At 37.5% G+C, this 15,233-nt stretch overlaps 1 protein-coding gene across 1 annotated transcript; it reads right to left on the bottom strand.

The window, feature by feature from the left end:
* Nucleotides 1-443: 443 nt before the first annotated feature.
* Nucleotides 444-14,738, bottom strand: LOC105229601 (cystathionine gamma-lyase). Its single transcript, XM_011209997.4, has 6 exons — nt 14,443-14,738; nt 11,025-11,221; nt 7,627-7,717; nt 1,248-1,512; nt 861-1,188; nt 444-654 (listed from the first exon to the last, which is right to left on the bottom strand). The coding sequence occupies exons 1-6, from the start codon at nt 14,590-14,592 to the stop codon at nt 504-506; spliced, it is 1,182 nt and encodes a 393-aa protein (XP_011208299.1). The 5' UTR covers nt 14,593-14,738; the 3' UTR covers nt 444-503.
* Nucleotides 14,739-15,233: the final 495 nt, after the last annotated feature.

Here is a 15,233-nt window from a genome sequence, read left to right as displayed (position 1 = left end):
CTTTTTAATTAGATTGGTACGACTATCCTAGACGTGGTTCATCGTCAACGCATTCTCAACCTTCTTTGAATATTTTGTACCAAACAGAATCAATTGCTCGCGACAATCAATTATCACCGCAGGCCTTTTGATTCCGTTCACAAAGTTTAATGGGACTTCTTTGTTGAATAATTTCACTCATCGTAAAAATCGCCGAATGCAATTTATGAACTTCAGAAAGACAAGTGCATACTATACACTTTTATTTTGATGTGACATTTGGCAAATGTTTCAACGAATCGAACGACGGGGTTTCGCGGGAAATTTAATTTAAAAATTTTTTTGCTCAAAGTAGTATGAGTCCAAAAGTGCTAACAGATACTTATATTCTAAATTTTTACTGGATTCCATGATTTGGTAGACTGTATCCTATACATTCGCTTACACACAGAAAAGTATATATGTACATAACATAATATACCAACTCAATATCATATATTTGACTCATACAAGTTATTATAATTCTACAAAGCCATTGATATTTTTAAAGCATTCTCTAAATCTCCAATCAAATCTTCTGTTTCTTCAAGTCCAATAGAAAGGCGTATGAGGGAATCGCTTATACCCAGCTTCTTTCGTTCTTCTGCTGGTACTGAAGCGTGAGTCATAATTGACCTAAAAATTAATAAAGTAAAATTATTTGTATGAAAGTTGCTACCATAAAAAGAAAAATAGTTAAATTTAAAATCATATTATTAATTTTTAATCAGAAGTGGAGAGAGTCCGTTAGCTGAGGTTGATCACAATTTCATGTTTTCATTTTAATGATTAAATCGAATTCTCAGTTTTAGTTCATTATATATTTAATAGAGTTTACTTACGGAAGTTCTGCCAAACTTTCATATCCACCTAAGCTTTCCGCCAACGCAAACAATTTTAAATTCTGAAGAAAAGCTCTCGAATGTTTTAAGTCGCCTTTGAGGAAAAATGAAAACACTCCACTGTATCCATATGTTTGCTTTAGAGAGAGCTGGTGCTGTGGATGGGAGGGTAATGCTGGATGTAAAACCTTTTGAACAAAAGGATGTTCTTCCAAGAATTTTGCAACAGCGATTGAACTCTTTTGATGCTGTTCCATGCGAAGGGGAAGAGTTTTCAAACCACGGTTGACTTGGTAACAATCAAACGGAGAGGGTACAATTCCCGTTGCTACAAAATAAAAATAAATAATTGTACTAAGCATAACCTTTAGTCAAAATTAACTTTACCATTTTGTAGGAATTTCAATTTTTGGTATAAATCTTCCGAATTAGTAGTTATGCAACCCATAACGACATCAGAATGACCGTTCATATATTTAGTTAAAGAATAACATACTAAATCAGCACCCAATTCCAATGGCCTTTGGAAATATGATGTCAAAAATGTATTGTCAACTGCAAATATAACATTCTTATTTTGACAAAATTTGCTAATAGCTTCTATATCAGCAACTTTCATCAACGGATTCGTAGGTGTTTCTACCCACACAAGCTGAAATAATAGATAAATAAGTATGCTAATATTATAACAATTTTTTACATTCATAACAATTCAAATTCTATTTGTAAAATTATAAAACTATTTATAGGACAAACAGGATATTTTACATAACTTTTAATAGGTATTAAATTATCAGTATTAGTTTATTTATTATTAGTTATTGGCTTTGATCTGAACTTTAATATCTAACAAAAGGATTTGCCTTAATGTCTTTAACCGTCCACAACAAATAGATAGATTTTATTCATTTTGTTTGCATGCGAATAAGGTTATTGAAAAATATCAGGCCCTATTGCGCTGTCGTTTTAAAACTTTTATGAATGGCTACAGAACAAAAATTTTATCAGCCAAAATTAAGAATTAAGATAAAGTAAGTTTATTATTATTAAATGTTACTCGTTTAGAGTAGATAAAATGTGCTGAAGATTAAAACTGAGTTTGGTTTTTTATTTTTAGTTTTAGTTACTCCTAGATAAACAAAACTGGATACTTGCTTCAAGGTAAATTTTTGTATTACATATGAAGGGTCTACAGATCTACGGGAAAAGCACATCGTTTTACATTTTGTAAGGTTCAATGGCATGTCATTTCTATCACACCAAGAAACTAGGTTGTTTAAGTCTGTTTGCAACTGACATCTTTCACTATTTAAAGTATATGATTTAAAAAGTTTTGCATCGTCGGTATAAAATAAAAATCTTGAATATTTAATAAATAAATTTAATAAATAACAAGCACACAATTGGACCAAGGGGCTACCTTGAGGAGCGCCTGAAGGGACATTAATTAAATCAGAAAAAATAATCGTTAAATGTAACTTTTCGAGTTCTATTACAAAGATAAGAATTAACCCATTTTAAAAATACCGGTTCAAAACTAAGAAGATCCAGTTTATTCAAAAGAATTGAGTGGTTTACTTTATCAAAAGCTTTACTAAAATCTGTGGATATAACATCAGTATGCTTATTCTCCCTAAAGCCTAATTAGTTGCTGTCATTTCTCTTACGAAAACCGTGCTGAGAACAACAAATTAAAGGAGAAATCCAGAAAGTACCTTCGTCTGTTATAATTACTTCAAAAATTTTAGGTATTGCTGACAACTTTGCTTTTACCTTATAGTTTTCAATGGATTACCTGTATATCCATTCTTATGTAAGGAATCATAAATGACTTTTTCCATATTGGTGAAAATAAGCCCTTTTTAAAAGATGCTTTAAATAGTTTTGTTATGGGTTAACATATATGTACATATATATTTGGCACAATTTTTAAGGAAGCATGAGGGAATCATATTTGGACCATAATTAAATAATTATTTTAGCATATTTAACTGATATAAGACGTCTTCTTAGGATGATGGTCTTCCGGATAGGATAGGGTGGGCAAGAAAGGTATCTTTAGCACAACAGTCGGTAAGTTCAGCCTCCACGAGGAAACATCCCCAAATATGTTGAGGCTGATCGACTTCGCCGGGGTCCGGAAAATGGTTATATAAAGTACTGGATTCCAGCATAGAAAAATTCACCAAGCTGGCTGTCTCCGGATCGAAAAGTCATCAACCCGGTCGATCATGTTGTGATAGAGGGAAGACACGTCTCCAGTGTTTTGGGCGTGCGAACGTTCCGAGGTCCATCGACTCGGACCAATATCTTGTTGCAGCCAAGATACGCACCCGACTCTGTGCATCAAAAAACGCACGTCAACAAATAGAAGGAAGGTTCGACTTCGAGAAGCTGCAATCATAACGGATAACATAACGATTTTGTACGCGACTTGCTCTACTGCTCTCTGAGAGCACTCGTCAACAATTCGGCAACTGCAATCGTACAGCTGCAACTGAAGCCATTGGTTTTCGGAAAATGCAAAAGAACAGCTGGTACGATGAGGAGTGCCGTGGCGGGCAAACTACCGTTGGACATCGCATATAAGGTTTTATCGAGCGTATTGTGTGAAATATTAAAGCCCACCACAACTAATTGAACCTTATCAGTGTGACTTTAGACATGTAAAATCAACAAGCGATCAGATATTCAGCATGTGCGTAAACTGACGTTGAGGAATAGCAAAAGCTCCGTCAGGATCGCGAAGGACTTCTCTGAGCCGTTTGATACCATACGAGGTTTCAGACAAAGCGACTCCCTATCGTGCGGCTTCTTCAATCTGCTGCTGAAGAAAATAATTCGAGTTGCAGAACTTAATCGATCAGGTATAATCTTTTATTAGAGCGTACAACTGCTGGTGCTGCTATATGGTGCAGAAGAATGGACGATGACGTTACGAGTTTTCGAGAGAAATGTTCTGCGAAAGATTTCTGGTCATTTGCGTGCTGGGCACGGCGAATTCCGCATTGGATGGAACGATGAGCAGTATGAGATATACGACGACATTGACATAGTTCAGCGAATGAAGAGATAGCGGCTGCGCTGGCTAGGACATGTCGTCCGAATGAACAAAAGCATTCCAGCTCTAAAAGTATTCGACGCAGTACCCACCGGGGAAGCAGAGGAAGACCTCCACTTTGTTGAAAAGACCAGGTGGAGAAGGACCTGGCTTCGTTTGGGATTTCCAATTGGCGCCACGTTGTGAAAAGAAAAAATGACTGGCGATATGATTAACTCGGCTATAATCGCGTAAGCGGTGCCTAAGCCAGTAAAGAAGAAGACGTCTACTTCGAAGAAGGTAGGTGCATTAAATACAGAAATCGGACATAACTTGTGCTGATACGGAACATTTGTAGGAGAGTTTAAGGAGTAATTGGACTTCAGCAAGCATATTAGAAATTATGTGATATGACATAGTAGGCCTTAAACATCACAGACGAAAAATTAGAAATTTTGCGTTTGGAGTTGACGAAATCATATATTATACAATATATGTATAATATTATTTTTATTTTGTTTATGTAATTATTATAGCATATTTTGTTAAGTTCAGCAAATTGTCGACGCAATTTAGTATATTTTGAATAGTCAATAACTAAACCAGTTTTTTTAAGTTTGCAAGCACGAGATTTTTTGTTTTTAATTTACACAATCCCTCGAAAACTACAAATTAGAACATATTCTTTTAGTAGCAACACATTTCGAACCTATTAACAAAATACATTTGACATTTTTGGTCAGCAGTAAGGCCGAGAATCCTGATAAAGCAAGAATGTGTGTATATTTTGAATAAAGTTACATGATTCCTCCAATAGAAAGGGGCCAGCAGTGAAGCTTATTTCAGAATGAAAAAGGTAGCCATCGATTTTCAATTTGCTACCCAATGTGAGTTTATTAAAGCTTATTTTTTAAATCCATTATTCCTTCAAATGTACCCGTACATTCCAAAATTATCTGCATAATTTATCTAAAAAATATGTACGATATATAATTAAAAATAAAAACACGCGTTTAAGCTTAAATAGTCACATAATTGACTTAATATTCAAAGAAAACTCGTATGTGCCAGTTTTCGAAGTTCGCAATAGCATAATTGAAATTCGAACGTTTCACTCGAAAGGTTGCACATACATATACTGAAAGGCCCACAAGGAAAGAAGCTTTCCAACGCATGATCGAAATATTGGAACAAAGGAATAATAAACTAGGCGGGCCATCTATATACCTATAGTTTTAAACTCAACTGCATTTTGGTTGAAGTTTCGGAATTTGGTATTATCGAAATAAACTCAATCCGTGAAAAACAGTTTTGTTTGAAGTCTTGTCAACTTTTTTTGGGGGTATTACGGTTTTCAACTCTGTGCCATTAAGGTTGAAAAGAATATCAAAACTGTTTTGTAACAGTTGCAGTGCACATCAATGCGCTTATTTAGAAAAAATATTAATATAACATGAAAACTAGGTAAATAAACTATTTTATATATAATTTTTAGCTACTTTAATCAGTTATATTGTACAAAGGTGAAACATTCTTTGAGCTCGAAACAATGAAAATAATATTGACGGACCGTGGGAAGTCCCGAATATAAATAGTCAATACAATCTATTACTCTTAAGAATATATTTGTGGAGTAAAATTAAAATTTTGTTTCTATTCAGTCGTTTGTATTTTATGCACTCCGCACAAATAGTGGTAAAACTTTTACCGAAACGTTTCAATTAATGAAACAAGTTTATGCCGATGATTGGTTTCAACGTTTTCAAAGTGGTCGTGAGGACATAAATGACGATCAACATGTGAGCCAAACAAAATACGTGATCACCGGAAATTCCATTGAAACTGCGCGTGACTTCGATTTATCGCATTGTGACAGAACATTTAGGCATACGAAAGGTGTGTGCACGGTTTGTTCCCCACAGCAAAGTAAAATATCTCGGTCTCACTCTGGATTCCACTTTGCGGTGGAAGCAGCATGTGGACCAAACCCTGGTCAAGGCGACAAAGGCTCTAATGGTGTGCAACCGGCTAGCAGGAAAATCCTGGAGTTGCAAGCCAAGTATTGTCAGGTGGTTGTATACCATGATTGTGCGACCGATAGTCACATATGGAGCGGTGTCCTGGGCCTCTGTGGCGGCACAGGCCTCGGTGGTGATGAAACTATCGAGGCTTCAGCGGCTAGCATGCGTCTGCATGACGGGCGCTATGCGAACCTGCCCAACAGCGGCGCTGGTCGTCCTGCTGGAACTCACGCCGCTCCACATAGTGATCGATCAAGTAGCCAACATTCACTTCTGCAAATAACGGCAGAGGGATGCGGTAAAGGGAAAATAATCTCGTCCCAGAGGATGGAGATGATAAGTGGCAACAATCCAATTGCCCTCTTCCCGAAGGACGGGATTACAAAAACAATAAACTTCACGAGGAAGTTCAAGGTTACCCTTGGCAGCAAGAGCAAGTGGAATGACTCCACTCTTGAGCTGATGCTGAGGGATAGTACACTGAAGTGGTACACTGACGGCTCGAAGACGTCGGAAGGTATTGGTGCAGGGATCGCGGGCCCACGCACAAGGGTATCTATACCGATGGGCAAGATTCCCCAGTATCTTCCAGGCCGAAGTCCTAGCCATAAGTCGGTGTATAGAGATAAACCTCCATCGCGGCTATCGTAATGAGCGAATAACCATACTCAGCGATAGCCAAGCGGCACTAGAAGCGATGCAGGAGTGTAGAGTGTAGAGGAAGGCTGAACAACTTAGCTGAAAAGAATCAGGTACACCTGATCTAGGTGCCTGGACACAGGGGAATAGCCGGCAATGAACTGGCTGACGAGCTCGCCCGCTCTGCAGCCTCCACAAATATGGTAGGGCCCGAACCGTTCACTGGGGTGGGTCTCCACACTATAAAGGAGCTGCTCCGTAAGGAAGAAAGAGTGGGCAGAAAAGGTCATTGGTAACGAGCGCATGGTATGCGGCATGCCAAGTTGCTGATAGGGGGGTACAACCTCAAAAGGTTCAAATCGATAATCAACCTCCCAAGGATCAAACTCAGGCTCTTGGTCGCATTCTACACCGGCCACTGCAAGTTGAAAAGGCACCTATTCAACCTAGGACTTGCCTCTTGCTCTAACCGCCGGTTCTGCGACAGGGAACCTGAAACCCCGGAGCACCTGCTAATCGACTGCATCGCAGTCTGCAGACGCAGGTCCAAGGCCCTTGGAATTATGTTTCCGGATAGGGACCACATCGACTCACTAGCTCCCAGCAAAATACTAGAATTTATCGATTTGTTGGGGCTTGGTGAGTCCCTGTGAGTTAGGAGAGGGCACAATAGCCCCAAGGTCGCAGTGCATACCTCGTTTAATTCTATTCTATTCTATTCTTGTTCCCCACAAATTGACTGATGACCAAAAATTGCTCAGAATCCAACATTCGAAGGACGATTATTTGACCAAAAATCACATTTTAATCATTAACCACTCCCCTTATTCACCTGATATAGCACCGTACGACTGTTTTGAAGCAGAAGGAGACTATTTTGAATAAAATAAATTGATTTTGTCGAAACAAACATTTGTTCTGTTTTTTTTTTAAGTACTGTTTACTTTGAAACGCACCTTGGATATGTACATAAATGGTGAAAGACAATAAATCAATCATCTGTTGTCGAACGGCGGCTATATTCGCTTCATTGTAGATGTGTAATGAGATGATAAATTATAGTTACCTTTGTATTCGATTGAATTGCTGATTCAAAAGCCGGTAAATCAGTTGGATCTATGAAACTAAATTGAATACCCAGTCTTGAGATGACTTGCCTAAAAAGAAAATAAACAGCAAATAAATTTAGATAGAACTTTTTATTACAGCGAATAGAGATAAATAGCATTAATTCTTACGTTCTATACAGTGAAAGGATTTATATTACACTATGGCCAAAGATTGTTTAAATCCAACAAAAACTGTCAAACCCCTAGGTACCGAATATTTAGACCCCGGTACCTATAGTTAACTTTTGTTCGAATAATATATAATATATGATATATTGAGTAGTCGAAAAAGTCTTTTCGCATTTCTAATGAAATATTAACTATTTTTTACATTTATAATAATAAATAAATATGTACCATTTTGGTCGACCACTTTTTGCTATTTTTCCGCTAGACATTATTCCATCTGTGTAATTCAAAATTTTCAGAACGGAAGCGCGCGAATCATTGTGCTACACGAACTAATACAGCATCGTCTCCGTAACTTCACAAGTTTCATTGGCGGCTTGCGTGGGAAGAATACAAATTTCAAAATTTCTTTATTATTTTCACTCATTTTTGACCAGCTGTAACTTTTTTTCAACTTCCCCCAATTTAATTTTTCTATTGACAAAATACGAAAAGAAATTTTTGACTAACTGTTGGTAATGGGAATACACAGCCTATCCTTTTCAAAAGTCAACCATCCAGGTGGCACCCCCTTTTTAATGCGAACCAGGCCCTGACAACATGGTGATATAGCCTTATCACCAACGGAGTGACAACTCCTGTTTTTCCCCTTACTCTTAATACAATTACAGAAAACATTATAAACAAAGTGTTTAAATGAGTTAAGCATCCCCCCACTCTACCCGGGAAAACTGACGCACCCTAATAAGACAGCTTAATTCACCACAGCTGATGATACCAACGATGACAACATCTGATGATTCGACGTTGCAAGTTTTCGAGAGAAAGTTCTGCGAAAGATTTATGGTTCTTTCGGCGTTGACCACGGCGAATATCGCATTTGATGGAACGATGAGCTGTATGAGATATACGACGACATTGACATTAAAAGACAGCGGCTACGCTCAATTCCCACGACAGCCGGTTCTACGCACCGAAATTAATTCGGATTTTCGGTATCCTCCTGAATCGTGCTGGCATTGAGTCCAACCCGGGCCCGGAGGAATTTTTCTGCTGCGTATGCGCAAAAAGGAGATAGTTGCACTTATGAATCGGAAACGCGTATCTATAGCTGAGGTCCAAGAAACCAAACTAAACAGCCGCTCAGATCTTCTGAGTTGTGCCGGTTTCAACGTGTTACGTAAAGATCGCGAGCGAGATAATGGTGGTGGCCCAGCCTTCATATTGCACAACACCGTGCAGTATCGTCTAATCGATGAAGACATCGACTGCAGAGATACTACCCTAGAATGTCAGGAGATAGCTATCCGGTCAGCGATGTCGAGCTCGAAATATTTAATATATACATCCCCCCAGTTACATGTTGCCCTACAGGATATCACCCGAATGTAGGTGCGCTACTTCGTGGTGAAAACCGTTTGGTGACTTTAACGCGCGCCATGATCTTTGGCATTCCTGCCTGTCAAATGATCGTAGGGGGATGGAACTGGCGGAACAGATTGACGATTCGACGTTCTGCACAATAATTGACGAAGCCCCCACTAGAGTTATGGGCACCTGTAATAGCTCGCCTGATATTACCATTGCCAGTGGTTGTCTGATAAATAGCATAACCTGGCGACCTGTGCTAACTCTCGCATCAGACCATCTGCCCATAATTATCTCGATCGAGAAACCTCCCGATTGCGTTTCTGTGGACAACCGTACTTTCATTAACTTTAACAAAGCTAACTGGGTCGGCTTCACAGAATTTACTGAGAGCACCTTCAACGCTCTACCCATCCCTACGGACCTATGCGTTGGCGAACGTCAATTCCGCAAGGTGATCGCAGCAGCTACCGCTCGCTTTATCCCGGCTGGAAGAATAGCGGAAATCCGCCCCAATTTCCCAGCCGAAGCAACCGTTTTAGCTAACGAGCGCGACACCTTACGCCATGCCGATCCCGGGATCCCCGAATAAGATAGAGCAACCTCTCCGCCGGTGTGAGTAAGCTTTAGGCTACGCCAAAGCTTTGTCTAATCCGAAGAGACATGACGACCTATTCAATGGTCGTGGCTCTTCGGACCCGCAAAATGCCAAACGACTGCGCGCCACTTACTTTCACCGATGAGGAGGTTCAGAATGTCATCAATAAAGCAAATCCCTCTAAATCCATTGGCCCTGATGGAATTAGCATGCTAATGCTAAAGCATCTAGGCTCGACGGAAGTACGTTATCTCACCAAGGTCCTCAACCTCTTCAAATACCCGATGTGTGGAAAATCGGATGAGTGGTCCCACTACTGAAACCTGGGAAACTCGCCAACAAAGGGGAATCTTATCGTCCGATAACTCTCCTCTCCCCAGTAGTGAAGACACTTGAGGCCTTGCTACTCCCGACCTTCACTCACCACCTGAGCCTAGCCAGCCACCAGCATGGAATCCGAAAAGTGTATAGCACCACCACAGATCTTACCGTCATAAACGCTCAGATTGTTCTTGGCCTCAACCAGAAACCATCCTGTGAGAAAACGATCCTCGTAGCGATGGAATTGTCAAAAGCTTTTGACACCTTCAATCACACAACCCTACTGCAGGGCATTGAGAAAACTACGCTGCCTCCAGGACTGAAGAAGTGGACCATGAACTACCTAAACGGTCGTCAGTCATCCGTACTATTTCGAGGTGAAACATCTAAACTGAGAAGAATTAAACAGGGGGTTCCGCAGGGTGGTGTCCTCTCCTCGCTACTGTTTAATTTCTACATCTCGAAACTCCCGCAACCACCAGGGGAGCTTTCCATAACCTCATACGCAGATGATTGCACGAGATTGACGTCACGATATTGGAATCGATGACATTTGTTCGAAAGTAGCATAATATAAGTGAAAAATTATTCACAATATACAAATTATCAATGTAAAAGTTGTCAATTTTTCAACTTTAAATGCAAATATCTTTAAAACTATAAGTCAGCGGCAATTATATATATATATTTTCGTGATCTGGAGAACGTCACCTTTCCAGTGATATCCATTTTATCCCCGAAATCCGGGGATGCTATTTTAAATTTTACCCAAAATGTTAACAAAGAGAGATAACAATAATACTTCAACTACAATTTTTTAACAGAATTTTCAAACTTCAACTAAAGTGATCAATAACGAACTGCAAAAAGTAATAATGCCTTTAAATGTACTTATCATAATTTAATGCTAAGGCTATTAATAACTTTGATTAAGTGTACCTTACTAAACGCGCTGTTCCTCCATACACATCATCTCCAATGATGATGTGATCTCCGGAAGACAACATAGAGAACACCGCCATTGCGGTTCCTAGCCCAGATGAAAATGTTAAACCATATTTGGCATCATCCAAAGCTGCCAAACAGTTTTCTAACACATTTCGTGTAGGGTTGCCGCTTCGAGAATACTCGTATCCCTGAAAACGAAACGCATTGACTAAATATTAATAATCTTAACAATTGCTTAGGTATACATTATTTAGTGATCTTCTAATTAGCAACGATAACCAAGAAAACAAAGTCAAGTTGTTCTTTGTATACGTTATCTAATTAAATAAATATTGAGGTCCTTTTAATGAAATTTGTATAATTAGGGATTAGTCTTTATTATTTAATTATGTTAATTATAAGTTTGCATGATTTTGATAAATTTCATTTCAAATGGCAAAAACAAGCGTGGTACGTTGCTTGGTAAACTGGTAAGGAAATTTAACTTTGTTTCGAAATATGAACTATCAGTTCCGGTTATGTTCAATTAAGATTTTTATATTTTTAATTTCCTATGCAAATATTGTAGTCGTGCGAGTAATCTTTAAAGATAGTATAACTGGGCAGCCGCCAACACATAATTAGGATATAATTGGATACTAATGGTAATATTAAACTCGTTAATGGTAGTAATCGGCGCAAGCTCATTTTCTATATTATTCGATTTCGTCGAATTGTGGAAGGAATATTCTCCTGATGTTTCTGGGAGTTTGCTCCTGTTCAACCAGGTGTGACTGCAGAGATGGTTTCTACGAATACATAGGAGCAGAAACTGCTTGGAGAGAAGAGTTTTATGCTTCTTTACAAGAAGCGGACCTCACTGCATAAATGATCGATGGGGGACCTCAGAAGACATCATGTCACAGTCCGGAGTGCGGTTGTTCTGGCAGGTCTGTAGCTTCACCATCTGCATTCTGGCGCCATATTCGAGCGGCTTAGTTGACAATTTCCTATGCAAATAAACGACAGCCGGTTCTACGCACCGGAATTGACTCGGATTTCATCCGACCAAGGGCTGTTTTTTCGGCGAATTAACCCCGTTTGGTAAGTGTTAATCTGTTAACCGGCTTAGTTGACGACCGGCCGCCCAATTGCCTTGCAGACTGTCATATGTAACAACTAAAATTTTAGGATTGTTTACGGTTGGAATTTTAATATTATCGGCGGAAATGTTGAGGTCTAGTCTGTAGACCTTAGCTCGGTTCGTAAATAAGGTGATAACTATGCAATCATCTGCGTATGAAACTAAAAAAACTTTTCTGCTGTTGGCGGGAGTCTCGAAATGCAAAGATTAAACTGTGGCGAGAAAAGCACACTACCCTGCGGAAAGCCCTGTATAATTCTCCTAAGTTTAGATTGATCCCCTCGATGATTGTCGACCGCTCAGATAGTTCATGGTCCTCTTCTTGAATCTTAGAGATAGTGTGGTTTGTTTGATGTCTTCAACCAGCGTTGTATGGTTGACTCGTATGCTTTCGACAAATTCAACTGTACGATGATGGTACACTTACAGGTTGAATTCTGGTTAAGGTCGCGTGCTATTTGGGCCTTTCGGGCGCTAAATGCTGGGATGGTGCTGTGCACGTTACGAAAGCTGTGTTACTGTTCGGCTGGACTCAAATGGGGTTGGAAAGTCGGGTGTGGCAAGGCCTCCACAGTTTTCACTACAGAGAAAAGGATTCGATCAAACAATCAAAAGTAGCAGTTAGTCACATGCTCTTTGCGACTAATCGCGAACTCATGCGATGCGACAAATATTGAATTTCTCATTATATTGTGGTAAATATTGATTTCTTTACAATGCTAAAGTGTTTATATAACTTGCTAAAAATTTTGTGTTTATTTCCAGTTTCAGTTGATTAAATTTCCTTCTTTGCATGCCACCAAAAATCAACGGTAATTAAGCCTGCTTCGATAACCATTCAATTTATGTACATATATCCAGACGATATGGTATACAGTCATCATAGTAACCTTTCCAATATTACATATTGAACTTTTCGAATTAAAATGTTCTTTTTAAGTATTAATTTATTACAAATTATTCATAAACTTTAAGTAACATAAATTATTAAATTCGGCCCAAATTCTATTTACAAAAAACTCTAAACCGGAATGTTCTCACAGTCAACTGTTCTTATAAAAAAGAAGTATGCTAATTTACGTACTCAAAAAACATCAAAAAATTCTTCAATTCTTATCGTCATCGTAATGTGTTAAAATTAACCGTTACGAGAACAAAACTATTATAGCAACATGTTGCGAGAGTATAAAAATTTAAATGACCTTCATTTATGGCACGTATTATGTAAGTATGTATATTCTTTAAAGAGTATACATATTCTTATCTTATAAATATATGCAAACGTATGTATATTTTTTTAATGGAAATATACATATGTAAACTTATAAAAATTTTTTTTTAAATCTTGAAAATAAAAAGGGAGCGGATCAAACATAAAGGGTTGTCATCTTTTACAAAAGTCAAATTAATTTCTGAAATTGGCCCTAAACAAAGTATAAATTTTGTTGCAAAAAGATAAGGAAACATGTATGATATAGTACATTGTTTGTTGGCAAAAGATCTGCTATCGATAAGCAATAAACGTTTTTAAAATAAAATCAGTTTTAAAAAGTGATAACATTTACTACACAGGGAACATTTTATACAAAATGTTACAAAGTTATCAAATTACTATCATATTTGAGCAGATAATAAAATTGAAGTATAGTTGTGCTCATTTTAAAACTTTACAAATCAATGTTTCTCTAATTTTTTATTATAAATTTGTCAAGATAGTTGAGACTCAATTGAAATAAAATATATTTGTTAACTTATTACTACAGATTGGAAATTAACATTGTATTTAATTTATTGATAAACATTTCTAAAGATGGTTTTTAAATATTTATTTAAATTCTCAGCTATTATATTCAAAATGCTTTCGAAGTTAGAAATCAAATTCTTTAAAACCACGTATAAACTGTAATAATTTAATAACGACATATTGCAAACCGCTTCTACAACTTTTATTTAAAACAGTCTATTTGTGATTACAATCACTTGTCATCAAAAAACAAATATATTTGAGTGATAAGTCGTTGATAAAATATATTGCTATTATAATTGTAATAAGTGTAGTAAATAAATATTAGATAATTATTATTGATATAAAATATAAGTGCAAATATATATATTGACGATAATGTGCACAAGTGTAAATCAAAATACTTCCAAGTCTATGAAATATGTAGTTGTAATAAAACCTCTAGAATGATAAGAGTCACTTGGTTCCTACCCCAAACCAAACATAAACATATTAGTGTAAAACACGAAATGAAACACTTATGACTTTGCAATTTTACACACCTCGTGTTCTCCAGGACCATGTTGTTTAAATGTTGTGCTCAAACTAATTGGAGGAACAACACTTCTACTATTCCATTGCGAAGGGTTTTGTCCTGCGTGAATAGCTTTCGTGGCAAAGCCTTTAGGTTGCTTCTTAAAAAGTGGGCCCATAATTCTAGCGCAATGTTATCTCTCGAATCACTGTAGTTCAATTAAATTATTTGATTCCCACTACAGAGTTCACATATCCAAACATATGGTAGAAACGGTGTTGATAATTCACTTCAATTGATGTACTATTATGGCTAATTCACATACAACTTTTGGTTCTCTTTGCTTTGACAGCGAAGTTCGATGTTTGCTTTTGTAAACTACGTGATACACAGACATAGATAAACGACAAACGACAAGTATTAAAATACGCAAGTTATTATCGACATAGTTATTTGAACTACAGCACGACTTCACGGCAGGAAGCTTGTAGTTGCCACTGCCTCTAAATTAAAACCATTTCTAATTTTATCAACGAAAAAGGGCAGCTGTAGTGTTTTCATTAAATGTGAAATACGCAATTATTCAAAGATCTAACAAGTCAAACTTTATTTTGCCAACAGAAGCATCAAATTGCTCAGTTATATTATTTGGACAAAATTCCGGTTTCTTTGGCGCCCCAATCTGAAAATACCGTTGGAAAAGAAAGTTCTTGATTAAAAAAAATTATTAAAGGTACTGCAAACGGTTAAATTACGAGATATTCGTCTTTAAAGCTCATAAATTAAACTGTAAGCTTTTCAAAAAATTCATATTTTATA

The sequence above is a fragment of the Bactrocera dorsalis genome, chromosome 4, assembly GCF_023373825.1.
Source record: "Bactrocera dorsalis isolate Fly_Bdor chromosome 4, ASM2337382v1, whole genome shotgun sequence".
NCBI lineage: Eukaryota > Metazoa > Arthropoda > Insecta > Diptera > Tephritidae > Bactrocera > Bactrocera dorsalis.
Note: the sequence above shows the minus strand (reverse complement) of the source record. Positions and strands in the feature narration are given on the sequence as shown.